Source organism: Trachypithecus francoisi, unplaced genomic scaffold, assembly GCF_009764315.1.
Source record: "Trachypithecus francoisi isolate TF-2019V2 unplaced genomic scaffold, Tfra_2.0 Lachesis_group5, whole genome shotgun sequence".
In the NCBI taxonomy this organism is placed as follows: domain Eukaryota; kingdom Metazoa; phylum Chordata; class Mammalia; order Primates; family Cercopithecidae; genus Trachypithecus; species Trachypithecus francoisi.
The window spans coordinates 97,435,009-97,451,097 of record NW_022681470.1 but is presented as its reverse complement, the minus strand read 5'-3'; the positions used below and the strand labels follow the sequence as shown (position 1 = coordinate 97,451,097).

The 16,089-nt window shown below is 46.0% G+C and overlaps 2 protein-coding genes across 7 annotated transcripts in view; one reads left to right on the top strand and one right to left on the bottom strand.

Annotated features, from left to right (window-relative positions):
• Positions 1-9,069: 9,069 nt before the first annotated feature.
• Positions 9,070-11,486, top strand: PSMB4 (proteasome 20S subunit beta 4). Its single transcript, XM_033198777.1, has 7 exons — positions 9,070-9,259; positions 9,518-9,724; positions 9,990-10,136; positions 10,312-10,393; positions 10,785-10,901; positions 11,088-11,176; positions 11,361-11,486. The coding sequence occupies exons 1-7, from the start codon at positions 9,120-9,122 to the stop codon at positions 11,371-11,373; spliced, it is 795 nt and encodes a 264-aa protein (XP_033054668.1). The 5' UTR covers positions 9,070-9,119; the 3' UTR covers positions 11,374-11,486.
• A 781-nt stretch (positions 11,487-12,267) lies between these two features.
• Positions 12,268-16,089, bottom strand: part of POGZ (pogo transposable element derived with ZNF domain) — a 59,656-nt gene continuing 55,834 nt past the window's right edge. For 2 of the 6 annotated variants that reach the window (XM_033198770.1, XM_033198774.1), the window contains one exon: positions 12,268-16,003. In XM_033198770.1, coding sequence (XP_033054661.1) covers positions 14,344-16,003 — 1,660 coding nt within the window. In that variant the 3' untranslated portion in view covers positions 12,268-14,343. The remainder of the gene's footprint in view (positions 16,004-16,089) is intronic. The other 4 variants (XM_033198773.1, XM_033198776.1, XM_033198772.1 and 1 more) reach the window with 2 other exon arrangements.

Here is a 16,089-nt window from a genome sequence, read left to right as displayed (position 1 = left end):
GTAAAGCTTGACTCTAATCTACCCTGACTAAAGGACAATGACTCTGGAGCATAATCTTGGCAGGAAGCATGTTAGAACTGCCCTTCTAATTGTGCGTCTCTGATTTTGTTTGATTTAGCACAGATTAGGGAGAAATCTGAATATCCATCATCAGACAGGTTCACTGGTCAGAGAAAGGTGTGGAGGTTGAGCACAAAATTTCCTCTCCCTATTCCAGAACTTGGGAGTTACACAGTTCAGTGAACCCTTGAAGGTGGAACATCAGAGGAACAGAGGGCACAGAACTGGATGTGTAAACTGTTGATCTTCTGGGCATTCCTGGTTGTGAGCTTTCCCAGTATGACAGGTGCTCAGCACGGGGTGGGCCAGGCCTAGTGGTTCAGGGGAATAACGTGTTCTGAACGTGTGTTTATTCTTTTCAACTTTATTATTTTTATTTATTTATTTTTTGAGACAGAGTTTCACTCTGTTGCCAGATTGGAGTGCAGTGGCATGATCTCTGCTCACTGCAACCTCCACCTCTCGGGTTCCAGCGATTCTCCTGCCTCAGCCTCCTGAGTTGCTGGGATTACAAGCGCCCACCACCATGCCCGCTAATTTTTGTATTTTTAATAGAGACGTGTTTGCACCATGTTGGCCAGGATGGTCTCGATCTTTTGACCTCGTGATATGCCCTCCTTGGCCTCCCAAAGTGCTGGGATTAGAGGTGTGAGTCACCACGTCTGGCCTTATTTTTATTCCTTATTTTTGAGACAGAGTCTCGCTCTGCCACCCAGGCTGGAATGCAATGGCACCATCATGGCTCATTGCAGCCTCGGCATCCTGAGTGCAGGCCATCCTCTCACCTCAGTCTCCTGAGCAGCTGGGACTACAGGCGCATACCACCAGGTCTGGCTAATTTAAAATTTTTTTTGTAGCGATAGGGTCCCATTATGTTGGCCTTGAACTTGAACTGCTGGGATCAAGTGAACTGCCAGCCTTGGCTTCAGAAAGTGCTGGGATTATAGGGGTGATTCTATCAGAAAATGCTGTGCCCGACCTTATTTTAAACAATGTCACCACAGGGCTGAGGAAGGAATGAGGACTAGATGAACTAAAATTTCAGAGAGGAGAGAATTTTTCTGAGGTGAGTTGAGTATATGTTTAGGATTGAGTTTAACCTAGACAGAATGCCTCTCCTTGGGAAGACCACCAAAAGTTTCTGGTGGTCATGCAAAGCAACTTGGAAACTTAGGGGGCCTCTAACTATGGCCAGTTTTACCTGTGGAATATTTGCTGAACACTGGGAATGTGCAGGAGCCTGGAGAGTCAGGCTAAAAACTCCTAAAAGGCAGACTGAATCTCCTATGGTCTGTAATTACTGATTTTAAAAAGTAGATCTGCTGAGGCAGAGCAGGGAGAAGAGCCTCAATTACTCAATTGGTCTTCTCCTCCTCAAGATATTTGCCAGATTTTGAGTCTGCATGAAGTAGAAGCCTGGAGACCTAGCTCAATATCATTCCGTATTTCAGGGCAGAGAGGATGAATACCTGTCCAGTTTTCAATCAAAGGTTGTGAGAGGCCGGGTGCAGTAGCTCACACCTCTAATCCCAGCACTTCGGGAGGCTGAGGTGGATGGATGGCATGAGTTCAGGAGTTCGAATCCAGCCTGGGCCACATAGTAAGACCCCCACCTCTTAAAAAAAAAAAAAAGAAAAAGAAAAGAAAAATTAGCCAGGCATGGTGGCACGCACCTGTGGTCCCAGCTACTTGGGAGGCTGAGGTGGGAGGATCACCTGAGCCCAGGAGGTAGAGGTTTCAGTGAGCCATGATTGCACCACTGCACTCTAGTCTGGGTAACAGAGCAAAACAACAATAAAAGGTTGTGAGAAGGGGGGTGAATCAGGCTGAAACAGCAACCCAGTCCTGACACAGTCTAATCCCAGATTGAATTGAAGTGATCAAATCCTTACTCTATCTGCCTACTAGAAAAAAGGGAAAACTCTCTCTGGTAGAAGATAATATGATATGACTCCTCTACATTTACTCATAATTTCTGGCAAACAATACAAAAGTGTAAAACTTGTAAAGAGAAAAGTAAACGTGACCAAACGTGACCAAAATAAAAAAAAAAAAGATAATAGAAGCAGACCAACAGATGATCCAGATATTAGAGTTAGCATTCAAGAATGTAAAATAACTACTATTAATATGTAAGGAAAATAGAGAAAATGATGAATATATAGATTAAAATATGGATCATTTAAACAGATAAATGGAATCTATAAAAAAGTCAAATGAATGTATTAAAACTGAAAAAAATCTGAAATTAAGAACTCAGTGTACAGGTTTAACAGCAGATTGGGTACAGCAGAACATAGGATTAGTGAACTTGAAGACGGATCAGTAGAAAATACTCAAACTGAAGGACAGAGATTAAAAAAAGAGTAAAAAAGAAAAAGAAAGGAGGAAGATTGGGGTAAGCTAAAATATCTAGCATACATACAATTGGAGTCTCAAAAGGAGAGAAGAGAGAATATTGGGCAAAAACAATATTGGAAGAGATAAAAACAGTAGTGCAGCCATGGATAAGCTGGACATGTTTTCTTTCTCATCTTCCTTTTATAGCCTTTGAGGCCAGATAATTTTCCAAACTGATGAAAGATATCAACTCACAGAGTCAAGAAGCTTAGCAAACCCAAGCAGGACAGATACAAACAAAACCATTCCCAAGAATATACTAGTAATACTATTAAACACTGGCCAGGCGTGGTGGCTCACGCTCATAATCCCAGTACTTTGGGAGGCTGAGGCAGGTGGATTACCTGAGGTCAGGAGTTCAAGATAAGCCTGGCCAGCATGGTGAAACCCCATCCCTACTAAAAATACACAAATTAGTCAGTCATGGTGGCATGTGAACCTGTAATCCCAGCTACCTGGGGAGGCTGAGGCAGGAGAATCTCTTTGGAAGTTTGCTTGAACCCGGGAGGCAGAGGTTGCAGTGAGCCAAAATCATGTCATTGCACTCCAGCCTGGGCAACAGAGCAAAACTCCATCTCAAAACAAACACAAAAAAACAAACAAAAGGGCCGGGCGCGGTGGCTCAAGCCTGTAATCCCAGCACTTTGGGAGGCCGAGGCGGGTGGATCACGAGGTCAGGAGATCGAGACCCTCCTGGCTAACACGGTGAAACCCCGTCTCTACTAAAAAATACAAAAAAGTAGCCGGGCGCGGTGGCGGGCGCCTGTAGTCCCAGCTACTCGGAGGCTGAGGCGGGAGAATGGCGGGAACCCGGGAGGCGGAGCTTGTAGTGAGCCGAGATCGCGCCACTGCACTCCAGCCTGGGCGACACAGCGAGACTCCGTCTCAAAACAAACAAACAAACAAACAAACAAACAAACAAACAAAAAACTATTAAACATCTTGAAGTCAGAGGGAAAAAAGCCACATTACCTTCAAAGAAACAACAATATGACTAACAGGTAAATTTTCAACAAAAACAATGGAAGTTGGCTGGGTGCAGTGGCTCACACCTGTAGTCCTAGTACTTTGGGAGATTGAGGCAGGCAGATCACCTGAGGTCAGGAGTTTGAGACCAGTCTGGCCAACATTATGAAAACCCATCTCTACTAAAATTACAAAAATCAGCTAGGCATGGTGGCGCATACCTGTAAACCCAGCTACTTGGGAAGCTGAGGCAGGAGAATTGCTTGAACTCAGGAAGTACAGGTTGCAGTGAGCTGAGATTGCACCACTGCACTCCAGCCTGGGCAACAGAGTAAGACTCTGTCTCAAAAAACAAAACAAAACAAAAAACCAAAAAACAAACAAACAAAAAACCGGTGGCAGCCAGGAGACGATGAAATAACACATTTAAAGTTCCAAAAGAAAGTAACTATCAACCTGTGCCAAAGGATAAATGCTACAAAAATAGAAGTTTAAGAAAAACACTTTTACCAAAACAATCTTGAAGAGGAACAAAGTTATAGGTCTCATATTTCCTGATTTCAAAACTTATGACAAAGCTACATTAATCAAAACAGTGTGGTACTGTCATAAAGATAGATATACTGGCCAGGTGCAGTGGTTCATGCCAGTAATCCCAGCACTCTGGGAAGCCGAGATGGGCAGATCATGAGATCAGGAGATCAAGACCATCCTGGCTAACACGGTGAAACTCCATCTCTACTAAAAAATACAAAAAATTAGCTGGGCGTGGTGGCGGGCGCCTATACTGCCAGCTACTCAGGAGGCTGAGGCAGGAGAATGATGTGAACCCTAGGAGGCAGAACTTGCGGTGAGCTGAGATTGTGCCACTGCACTCAAGCCTGGGCGACAGAGTGAGATTCGGTCTCAAAAAAAAAAAAAAAAAAAAAGACAGACCAATAGAATAGAATAGAGAGCCCAGAAATAAACATTCACATAATGATCAAATGAGTTTTGGGCTTTTTTTTGAGACAGGGTCTCACTCTGTTGCCCAGGCTGGAGCGCAGTGGTGCAATCATAGCTTATCGTGGCCTTAAACTCCTGGGCTCATGCAATCCTCCTACCTCAGCCTCCCAAGTAGCTGGGACTATAGGCACATGCCACCATACCCGGCTAATTTTTAATGTTTTTGTAGATATAGGATCTCAGTATATTGCCCAGGCTGGTCTTGAACTCTTGAGCCCAAGAAATCCTCCTACCTTGGCCTCCCAAAGTGCTGGAAATACAGATGTGAGCCACCACACCCAGCCTCAAATGAGTTTTGGCAAGGGTGCCAAGACCATTCAATGAGGAAAGTAGAGTCTTTTCAACAAACAGTAGTGGGAAAACTGGGTATCCATGTGCAAAAGAATGAAGTTACAGCAATACAAACATTAATTCAAAATGAATCAAAGATTTAAACTAAGAGCTAAAACTGAACTCTTAGAACAGGGGAAAAGCTTCATGACATTGCATTTGGCAATGATTTCTGGAAATGACACCAAAGTCAGGACAAGAAAAGAAAATAAATAGGACTACATCAAAATTAAAAGCTTTTGTGCATCAAAGGACACTTTGCAAGACAGACTCAGTTCCTGCCTTTATGGAACTAGTCTTCCAAGTTATGACGAATGCTATGAGAGGTGTTACAGAATTGAATTACAGAGGATATAAAACTTCAAAAATCCTCAGGGGATCCTCAAGGCAGACCCATATACTAGCGCAGCCATGGATACATTGGATATGTTTTCTTTATCATCTTTCTGTTCTAGTCCCTTGGGACAGACCTTGAGTAAGTCAAGAAAGAATCCTTAACTGTATTGGAGTTGAAGGTTCAAATCCCATTCTCTTAAGAAGTGGAGTAGCGGGCTGAGCGCGTTGGCTCATGCCTGTGATCCCAGCACTTTGGGACCTGAGGTGGGCAGACCACCTGAAGTCAGGAGTTTGAGACCAGCTTGGCCAACATGGTGAAACTCCATCTCTACCAAAAATACAAAAATTAGCCAGGTGCCGGGCGCGGTGGCTCAAGCCTGTAATCCCAGCACTTTGGGAGGCCGAGACGGGCGGATCACAAGGTCAGGAGATCGAGACCATCCTGGCTAACACGGTGAAACCCCGTCTCTACTAAAAATACAAAAAACTAGCCGGGCGAGGTGGCGGCGCCTGTAGTCCCAGCTACTCGGGAGGCTGAGGCAGGAGAATGGCGTGAACCCGGGAGGCGGAGCTTGCAGTGAGCTGAGATCTGGCCACTGCACTCCAGCCTGGGTGACAGAGTGAGACTCCGTCTCAAAAAAAAAAAAAAAATTAGCCAGGCATGGTAGTGGGCGCCTATAATCCCCGCTACTCAGGAGGCGGAGGGAGGAGAATTGCTTGAACCTAGGCGGTGGAGGTTGCAGTGAGCCAAGATGTCTTGTGTCTTGTTCTCACCTTTCGAATATTGCATCATCAGTAGTTAGCAGTTTGCTTTCTCTGACATCCTACTCTCAGGCTGGATGGCTCTGGATCCTCTCATTTAAATAAGTATTTTATATATAGATAAAATATATAGCTATATTACCCCACCGGTAACATAGCTTCTAAAAGCTCAGGGTCACATCCCTGAGGTGATCCTTTCCCGCCTTAAAGTGTCTGCCTGAGAAAACTCAAAAGTTGCCAAAATAAGGGCAGCTTCCTTCCTTCTTTCCCTCCCTCCCTCCCTTCCTTCCTTCCTTTCCTTCCTTCCTTTCTCTCCTTTTTTCTCCTTTCTTCCTTTTTTTCTCTCTCTTTCCTTTCTTTTCTTTTTTTGAGATGGTGTTTCATTAGCTCTGTTGCTCAGGCTGGAGTGTAGTGGCGCAATCTTGTCTCACTGCAACCTCTGTCTCCTGGGTTCAAACAAATCTCTTGCCTCAGTCTCCCAAGTAGCTGGGATTACAGGCGTGTGCCACCACACCTGGCTAATTTTTGTATTTTTTGTAGAGACGGGGTTTTACCACGTTGGCCATGCTGGTCTCGAACCCCTGACCTCAGGTGATCCGCCCATCTAAGCCTCCCAAAGTCCTGGGATTACAGGCATGAACTACCACGCCCAGCCTGAGGTGGGCAGATTTCTTGAGCTCAGGGGTTTGAAACCAGCCTGGGCAACATGGTGAGATCCCCCCCGATCTCTACAAAAAAAAAAAAAAATACAAAAATTAGGCTGGTCATGGTGTCTCACACGTGTAATCCCAGCACTTTGGGAGGCTGGAGTGATAGGATTACCTGAGGTCAGGAGTTCGAGACCAACCTGGCCAATGTGATGAAACCCCGTCTCTATTAAAAATACAAAAAAAAAAAAAATTAGCTGGGCATGGTTGTGCACACCTGTAACCCCAGCTACTGAGGAGGCTGAGGCTGGAGAATCGCTTGAACCAGGGAGGTGGAAGTTGCTGTGAGTTGAGATGGTGCCACTGCACTCCAGCCTGGGCAACAGAGCGAGACTCCCTCTCAAAAAAAGAAACAACAACAACAACAACAACAAAATTTAGCCGGTTGTGGTGCCTGTAGTCCCCAGCTACTCGAGAGGTTGCAGATGGAAGATCACTGGAGCCGGGGAGGCATAGGTCGCAGTGAGCCGAGATCACGCCACTGCACTCCAGCATGGGTGACAGAGCCAGACCTTGTCTCAAAAAACAAACAAAAGACACGTAAGGACAGTGTTGAGGATAGTATCCTCACTAGTCTCTGTGGGAGGATGGAATCCTAACTTCCATAACTGCCAGCTAGCAGACATCACTGACCTAAGCACATTTACATTGACTAATTCTGTAAATGTTCACTTCCCTGACTCTAATGACCCTCTGTCTCACCGTCCCCTAACCTCGTTTTCCCTATGAAATACCCATTACTTGTATACAAATTGCAGTCGAGTTCAGTTCATGCTGAACTCTTTTTCCTTATTGCAGTAGTTACTACTGATTGAAAGCTGTCCTTTCCACTTTATTGTCTGGCTTTGTTTATCTTTGACAAAGTTCACCAATTTGATTCAAGACACTGTTTCCAGCCCCTGCTATGGAGTTACATTGAGAAGGAAACCTCTGGAATTTAGTTTCACCCCTACAGTTTCAGTGGAATTTTTCTGCTTCTTTAGAGGTGCGCAAGGGCCCTTGACAATAAGGAAACTTTCAGACTTGTCCAAGGTCCCACAGAGAGTGCTTGATCCACCCGAGGTATCACACCCCACAGGGTATACACAAGAGTATACATTAATACTTTTTTTTTTTTTTTTGAGACAGGGTCTCACTCTGTTGCCCAGGCTGGAGTGCAGTGGGGCAACCTCAGCTCACTGCAACCTCCCTTGGGTTCAGGCAATTCTCCCACTTCACCCTCCCAAGTAGCTGGAATTACAGGCGTGCACAACCACGCCTGGGTAATTTTTTTTGTTTTTTTTTTGTTTTTTTTTTTTTGAGACAGAGTCTCGCTGTGTCGCCCAGGCTGGAGTGCAGTGGCCGGATCTCAGCTCACTGCAAGCTCCGCCTCCCGGGTTTATGCCATTCTCCTGCCTCAGCCTCCTGAGTAGCTGGGACCACAGGCGCCCGCCACCTCGCCCGGCTAGTTTTTTGTATTTTTTAGTAGAGATGGGGTTTCACCGTGTTAGCCAGGATGGTCTGGATCTCCTGACCTCGTGATCCGCCCGTCTCGGCCTCCCAAAGTGCTGGGATTACAGGCTTGAGCCACCGCGCCCGGCCTGTTTTTGGTTTTTGTAGAGGTGAGGTCTCACCATGTTGCCGAGGCTGGTCTTGAATTCCTGGGTTCAAGTGATTCTCCTGTCTTGGCCTCCCAAAGTTCTGGGATTACAGGCATGAGCCACCCGGTGGCACCGGGCCCTGATTCCTTTTTTATTCTGACTTCAAGATTCAGTTCTACAGTTATCGGCTGTGTGACTGGGTAAATCACTACACCGCAAGCCTTGGTTTCCTATTTACGAAATGGGTCGAATAATGCCTGCCACGTGGGGCTGCTCTGAGGAGTACAGATGTAAGAGATCCCGTGTCCACTGATATTTTCATGTGGGCTTTTTGATAATGATCCAAAAGGAACATGAGAACTGTGATTTCTCGGCCGGGCGAGGCGGCTTACTCCTGTAATCCCAGCACTTTGGGAGTCCGAGGCAGGCGGATCACCTGAGATCCGAAGTTGGAGACCAGCCCGGCCAACATGGTGAAATCCCCTCTCTACTAACAATACAAAAAATTAGCCGGGCGTGGTGGCTCATGCCTGTAATCCCAGCTACTTGGGAGGCTAAGGCACGAGAATCGCTTGAACCTGGGAGGCGGAGGTTGCAGTGAGCCGAGATCGCGCCACTGCACGCCAGCCTGGGGGACAGAGCGAGACTCCGTCTAAAAAAAAAAAAAAATTGTGATCAGCGTCTTTTAAGTGGCCACCTCCCCACCCCACCTTCATGCCTCCCTCCTCCTTGAATCGTGTGTTAGAACGCTGTGATCTGGTCCAAACTCCACGGAGATGCGATGTGAAGCGAAGTTGGGCGATTTCAACTCCCTGTCTCGGTCGCCACCTAGGATTACGGCACGTTCAGCTGCGACCTCATCAACGTGGCTGCTGGAACTCGCCTACAGGAAAAAGAAAGAAGTGACCCTGAAGGATCACTTCCGCTTCCGTTGGCGCAAACGCTTTCATTTTTTTCTGCTACCGTGACTAAGATGGAAGCGTTTTTGGGGTCGCGGTCCGGACTTTGGGCGGGGGGTCCGGCCCCAGGACAGTTTTACCGCATTCCGTCCACTCCCGATTCCTTCATGGATCCAGCGTCTGCACTTTACAGAGGTCCAATCACACGGACCCAGTAAGTTCTCGGCGCTTTCGCTTGCATAGGGGGAGGGACCATGGGGCCTGGTGCTGCCGGCCGGTTTTGAGAGCCCGGGGAGGTGAGGCGGGGACCCCGGGGGGGGGGGGGGCGAACGGCAGGGGAGCTCGGGGCGCAGAGTCCTGGAGAATGCAGAATAATTGGAAGGAATTGTAGAAAATCAGAAGCGGAGCTCAGTGCGCTGAAAGAGGGCGCAGGCCATCCCCCCGCTCAGCTCCCACCGTTCTCACTCTTTAGGAACCCCATGGTGACCGGGACCTCAGTTCTCGGCGTTAAGTTCGAGGGCGGAGTGGTGATTGCCGCAGACATGCTGGGATCCTACGGCTCCTTGGCTCGTTTCCGCAACATATCTCGCATCATGCGAGTCAACAACAGTACCATGCTGGGTGCCTCTGGGGACTATGCTGATTTCCAGTATTTGAAGCAAGTTCTCGGCCAGATGGTGTAAGTCATCCAGAGAACAGGAGAGTGGTTCCCAAGTAGAGAGGGGAGTCCCCTGTTTTTTATTCCCTTCGATGGAATGTGGGGACTTGATGTTGCAGCGGGGGACTGGGACAGTTGTTGGAGGTGGGCGATCTAAGAGTGTTTGCAATAAAGTTTTTGGCATTAGGAGGTGTAAAATGGCGGAAGGTGTGCTTAACTTCTTTTGGGGATGGGTGGAGACCCCGACTTAATTCTCTCCCTTTTCTCACAACCAATTCCTTTTAAGGATTGATGAGGAGCTTCTGGGAGATGGACATAGCTATAGTCCTAGAGCTATTCATTCATGGCTGACCAGGGCCATGTACAGCCGGCGCTCGAAGATGAACCCTTTGTGGAATACCATGGTCATCGGAGGCTATGCTGATGGAGAGAGGTTCATATGAATACAAATAACTTATTTCCTTTACCACCCAACCTAGTACCTGTGTAGTATCTCTTCTGTCTCTTCTCCCCAAGTGAATCCCATTTTAACTCCGACCCCGTGGTCCCCTTCTTCAGCTAAGATGAACCTAAGGTGAAATGAGTTTTGATCCATTGTGTCCTGTTAGCTTCCTCGGTTATGTGGACATGCTTGGTGTAGCCTATGAAGCCCCTTCGCTGGCCACTGGTTATGGTGCATACTTGGCTCAGGTAAGTGGTGAGTCTAGAGGTGGGGAAAAGGGAAGACAAAAGGAAATAGATTAGTGGTTGTCTCCTTTTCTCCTGAAATTCTGATATGAGGGATGGGCTGGGATCCCTATTACTGGGCAGATGGTTTTCTTTGTAGTCTGGGGGCTGTAGGTGTTGACACTGATTCCAGTGACAAGATGGCATGTCTGGGAGTCAGTAGACATGCAAAGAGAGGACACCCTAGAACTTCCTTTTGAAGTGGCTCTTAGCTTATTAGTAAGCAGAGTTCATTCTGGTGAGGCATGAGGCAGAATGTCATCTTTTCACTCTCATGCTTTTTATACCATAGATTTGAGACAACTAGCCAGTTATTCAGCCCAATATCTACCATGGTTTTCCCCAATCTCCCTAGCCTCTGCTGCGAGAAGTTCTGGAGAAGCAGCCAGTGCTAAGCCAGACCGAGGCCCGTAACCTAGTAGAACGCTGCATGCGAGTGCTGTACTACCGAGATGCCCGTTCTTACAACCGGGTGAGGAATGTGCTGGGAACCTAATTGGTGGGCTCTGAATCCTTGCAATCCCTGGGTCTCTATGCTTTGAAGAACAGATTGCCTCACTTGTCTAACTCCTATTTTTACCCTGGGGAAGACCTCCACTTGACCTTTCATTTAAGGACTTAAGGGGTGGGCATTATTGAATGCTCTGCTTTTTTCCAGTTTCAAATCGCCACTGTAACTGAAAAAGGTGTTGAAATAGAGGGACCATTGTCTGCAGAGACCAACTGGGATATTGCCCACATGATCAGGTTAGTAATAGGAAAAAAATTGGTGACAGATTTGGGAGGTCTTTGGCTTACACTAAGTTGGGCTTTTCTGGGGAGACTCACCCAGGAAAATGGGTGGAGAGGGTTTTGGTTGGACGGTACGGCTCTTTTTGGGAATTGATCCCTTTATGCTTCACAATTTTATTATTCTCTCTTCCTTTTTTAGTGGCTTTGAATGAAATACAGATGCATTATCCAGAACTGAAGTTATACCCTACTTTTAACTTTGAACTTGGCTGGTTCAAAGACAAGACTCTTCTTTTGTAAAGTAAATAAATTCTTCAAAATGCTTGCTGAGTGGTTTTTGTCTGACTGGGTCACACCAAGTGCAAAACTGCTGAGTACTGCTATGTGCCATCTCCCTCCTTCGTTGGAGAACCCTTAGGGTCTTGCAGCACATCAAGAATTATCTGCACGATACAGAAAGACACACTAGCATCATTTGGAACTGTATTAGAAGCAGAGCTTCCTGTAGAAGCGACTTAATTTTTGTGTGCTAACTGGCTTTTTGTGTTCAAATTCTCCTCCCAAATCTTCCCCCACTACACTGGATTATCAAAGAATACAGATTTCTTAATGTTGGCTGTGATTTTCATTAAAATACCACTTTAAAGATAATCTAGTAGAGCTGTTCTGCCTCAGGTTACCCTCAAGTCAGCTGGGACATCAGCCATCCCTGGAATGGTTCTAAACCTGAATATTTTAGAGACAAAATACTCATTCTGTTGCCCAGACTGGAGTGCAGTGGCATGATCATAGCTTACGGCAGCCTTGAATTTCTGGGCTCAAGCAACCTCCTGCCTCAGCCTCCCAAGTGCTGGGATTACTGGCATAAGCCATCATGCCCAGTCTGAATTTTTAAAATGAACACTGTAGGTGACTCTGACACATATCCTCTTCAAACTTGAGAAAGAAAATACAGGCAGCAAATTCAAAGTATAGAAATTTAGTGAGAGAACTGAAGGAAAAACCATCCCTCCACTTGCATTGTCCATAACAACAAACTTGTAAAGCAAAAGAAAACAATTGAGCTTTCAACCTGAAACCTCCAAACATTCAGTCTCAACACAGAAAATAGTCAATAAATACATGTTTATTGATTAAACTGAATTATAAAAAACAAAACCAAAAAAAAATTTCCTTCTACTACTAAGCCATGCAGGCAGAGTCCACAAAGACAACTTCCTGGCCAAAACCCAGCTGATCCACTGTTGGTATTATGATCTTAAAAAAAAAAATTACCCATCAAGAAAGTCAATCGTGTGCAGAGGACAGGAACCCCAGCTCTGCTAAGGCTGTGGCTGCTGCAGAAACTACCAGAGTAGGATTAGGTTGTTGTAGATAGAAGTGACCAATCAGTTCTTGAACTTTCTCAAAGGCAAAGGCTGACTTCAAAGTCCATAGTCAATAAAATGGCATCAGGCAAAAAGCCGGGGAAGAGAAGCCCAGATGGATCCTTAGTTGTTTTCAGATGTCAAGGGTTCACAAAGCTGGCCAAGCTGTTTCTGGAAGGGACTTTTCCAGTTCACTATATTATAGTGTGCTGGGGGATGAAAAAACAAACAAAAAAGCAGGGTGCGGTGGGAGAAATGGGTGGTAACAAATGTCACACCTGTACCACCAGGCCCATCACATCTTGAGCATATTTCCCAGTCTGTGAAAGCCTATTAAACAGGGTCACCTAGAAAAAAAACAAGTTTATAAATCCATTTCCCCTCATTTTATTAAATGTTCCACTTATGTACATTTTAAAGACGAACCATTTACAAGCTTGTGCAGGTTGCCTCCTTGGCTCACAGGAGGGGAACATTGTTGTAAAGTCTCAGGATAAACAGAAGACTTGGTTTTTTGCTCCTTTTCTCTGTACGGCACAGTACGTTTTGGTTTAAAATCATGAGTACATACAATTTAAAAAATCCCTCATGCAAATTGTAGAAAAAATTTTTTCCTTGAAGCTGGCAGTGAAAAATAAAGATTCATGTCATTTTCTTTGTGCACACCCCTGTGTGCTTCTTCCTATCAGATTCTTCCCTAAGTATTAAGAGAAATAGGGGAAAGCCACAGAGTACGCGGGATTTCAACAAGTGGTCTGTCTTGTCTTTTTGAAGTTCAACACTTCTTGAACAATTAGCTCCTGACTATAGGACCGGAAATCCCTTAAACAGGCATGTTCGCCATTTAACAGGATGAAGTTCAATAAAGTAGGGACTGCCCCTGGGGGCTTACAGGATGAAGACTCAAACTGGGAATGGCTTCCACCCTAAAACTGTTTGATCACCTCAGTACCTCTTGCTTGCTAGTAACACCTATATGATCCTTTGTCCAGAGTGATGGATGGTGTGAGAACGGGGAAAGGGGCCAAGGATCACAAGTGCAAAAAATATTGTTTATGTCATGTTTTGGAGGGAAAGTGGTGAGGAAAAGACAAATCTATTCATTCTGGATAATTAAAGGTGGTTTCATGCATTTTTAAAGCCACAATTTTATATCTAGGGTTGCTGTAGAAACCAACATCTCTGGAGAGGGAAGGCAAGAAAAGGAGAAGGAAGAGAGAGTTCAGTGGGACTTTTTTTTCCATTTTCATTTTTATATAAAAGTGTTAAGACCACAATGAAAAAAGTTTTTTATCCATATATATAATAAACCAGTTTGTGAGCTACATAATTTGTCTTTCCCACCTTCAGAAATGTTCTCACATTGACAATGATTAGATAGCATCATGCCCAAAGACAATGGCCACACAATAAAACAAAAGAAACCCAGTACTATGATACAATCGAGGTAAAAGGGGAAACAAAAAAATTTAACATTCGCCCACAAATTTTTTTTTCTTTTTCTTAATTTTGTCAGAAAAATACCAAACACAGTGATTTAAATTTAAAAAAAAAAAAAAGTCACAAAAACCTGTTTTTAGCAGAAGTGAATGACCAATGGGCCAGCTCCTTGGCTCAGACATGGTTACTATTGGTTTTCCTAATTAATCCACAAATCCACAGGGAAGTGTAAGTCAACTTCAGGGGGGAGTGGTGGTGTAAAATTAAAAAATATAAACCAAATACCCCACCTGATATGCCCCCTTTTCCCTAAGCCCCTTTACCCTCCCTTACATGTTCCCACCCCCACTCCACACCCCCTCATGACCCCAACACTCAAATCTCCATCAGATCTAGGTCAGCTTCTTCAAAGCCATAGAAAGACTCGGTCTCACTTTCACCCTCAAAGAGCTGGTGAAGGCTTTCAGGCTCAATTGTCTCTTCAGGAGATGATCTGGGTCGTGGAGTGGAAGACTCAGAATGTTCCCCACTCAGCTTCAGTTGCTCCTCTAGGGAGGCAATTAGCTCTTCCTGCATGTCAGCATTTCTTGTAGGTGAGTTAATGTTGCCATCAGGGCCAGGCAGAACACTAGCCACCAGGAAGGAGCGCTGAACTAGCTCTGGACAGTCCCCAATGACACCTAGCACTTCACCCAGCCAGACAAGCACCAGCTGAAGCAGGACATCAGAATCACATGCAGTATCTGCCATTTCCCGAGCCTGTTCCTTCCACTTTTTATGCAGGAAGTTCTTGACAGTTCTTTTGATGCATACATCTAATGGCTGAATTTTGGAGCTACAGCCTGCTGGGACCACTGCAGGCAAAGTGCTAGAGGCACTAAGCATAGCCAGTACCTCTTCTGACAAGTGAGTGCGATGACAGTCCATCACAAGCATGCCTTTGCTGCGCTGGCAAGCTGTGTGCTTCTGCCACACTCGAGTTGACCACAGCTCCATTATCTCATCATCACTGTAGCCACTCTCCTTTGCCTCTAGCAATATGGAATCTGGCATGTTAGCAGGCTGATCCATCTGCCCTCTGTAGAAAACCAGGGTGGGAAGGACAGTGCCATCTGCCAGAATGGCCAGGACTACATCACACCAAGGTTCCCCTGTGCCCACTGTCTGCAGGGCATTCTCCTTTCGGTCATCACTGCTCAGCACCTCTGTATCCAGGAACAAGGATATCTCGTCAATAGCCACAATCATAGACAAGGGTAAGTCCTGGTTGTGAATCTGCCGTTGTACAAATTCAATGAAGAGTCCTGCATTCTCTGCCACATCCTTAGGTAGGGTGTGGGCCACAGCTCGCCGGGCATGGGGAGTCAGGTGGTGCCGCAGCATGAAACGCACAGCCCACTCATAGGAGATCTTAAACCCCCCTTCCAAAGAACGTCCTATTTTGGTGGCCTTCTGGAACAAGGTCTCCTCATTTACAGGTAGCTGTTGTTCACGCTGGGTTAGCACCCACTCAGCCAGTTTCTCTTCTGCCTCAAAGCTTAGATATTTGCCCTCTAGATTCTCCCCCTGGGAGGCCTGGAAACGTCGAAGCCAACGCCGAATACGTCGCTGGGGATTTCGGAAGTGTTCAGCTGCCTGTTCTGTATTGCAGCATAGAGCAAACAGTACTACTCGAAGCTTCTTCACAGACAGCTGCTCCTTTTTGCCAACCCCACTACCACCACCACCTGATGCTGGCTCAGGTTCCTGGGTGACTGGGCTCCCTTCATCCTGATCATCAACATTCAGACATTCAGCTCCCTCTGTAGCCAATGGTGGAAGGGCTAAAGGCTGTGGGTGAGTGGGGGTTGGTGGTGGGGTTGCAGTTGAGGCTGGTGATGGGAGTGCTGGGGCTAAGGGAGTTGGTAGCTCTTCAGGCTCAGCTGGGGTGGCCCCCACAGATTTCACAGTGGCAGCTTTGTTAGTGGGGAAGGAAGGAGGAGGGTACATATTCTTCACGTTCCGGTCATGCACTCGGTCACGAGTCTGGCCATGCCTACAGGGGTGAGGAGCAAAGAGAGGAGGAAAAATCTCAGTTCAACTAGGAAATTGAAATAATAATAAGATAATAATAACAAAGAG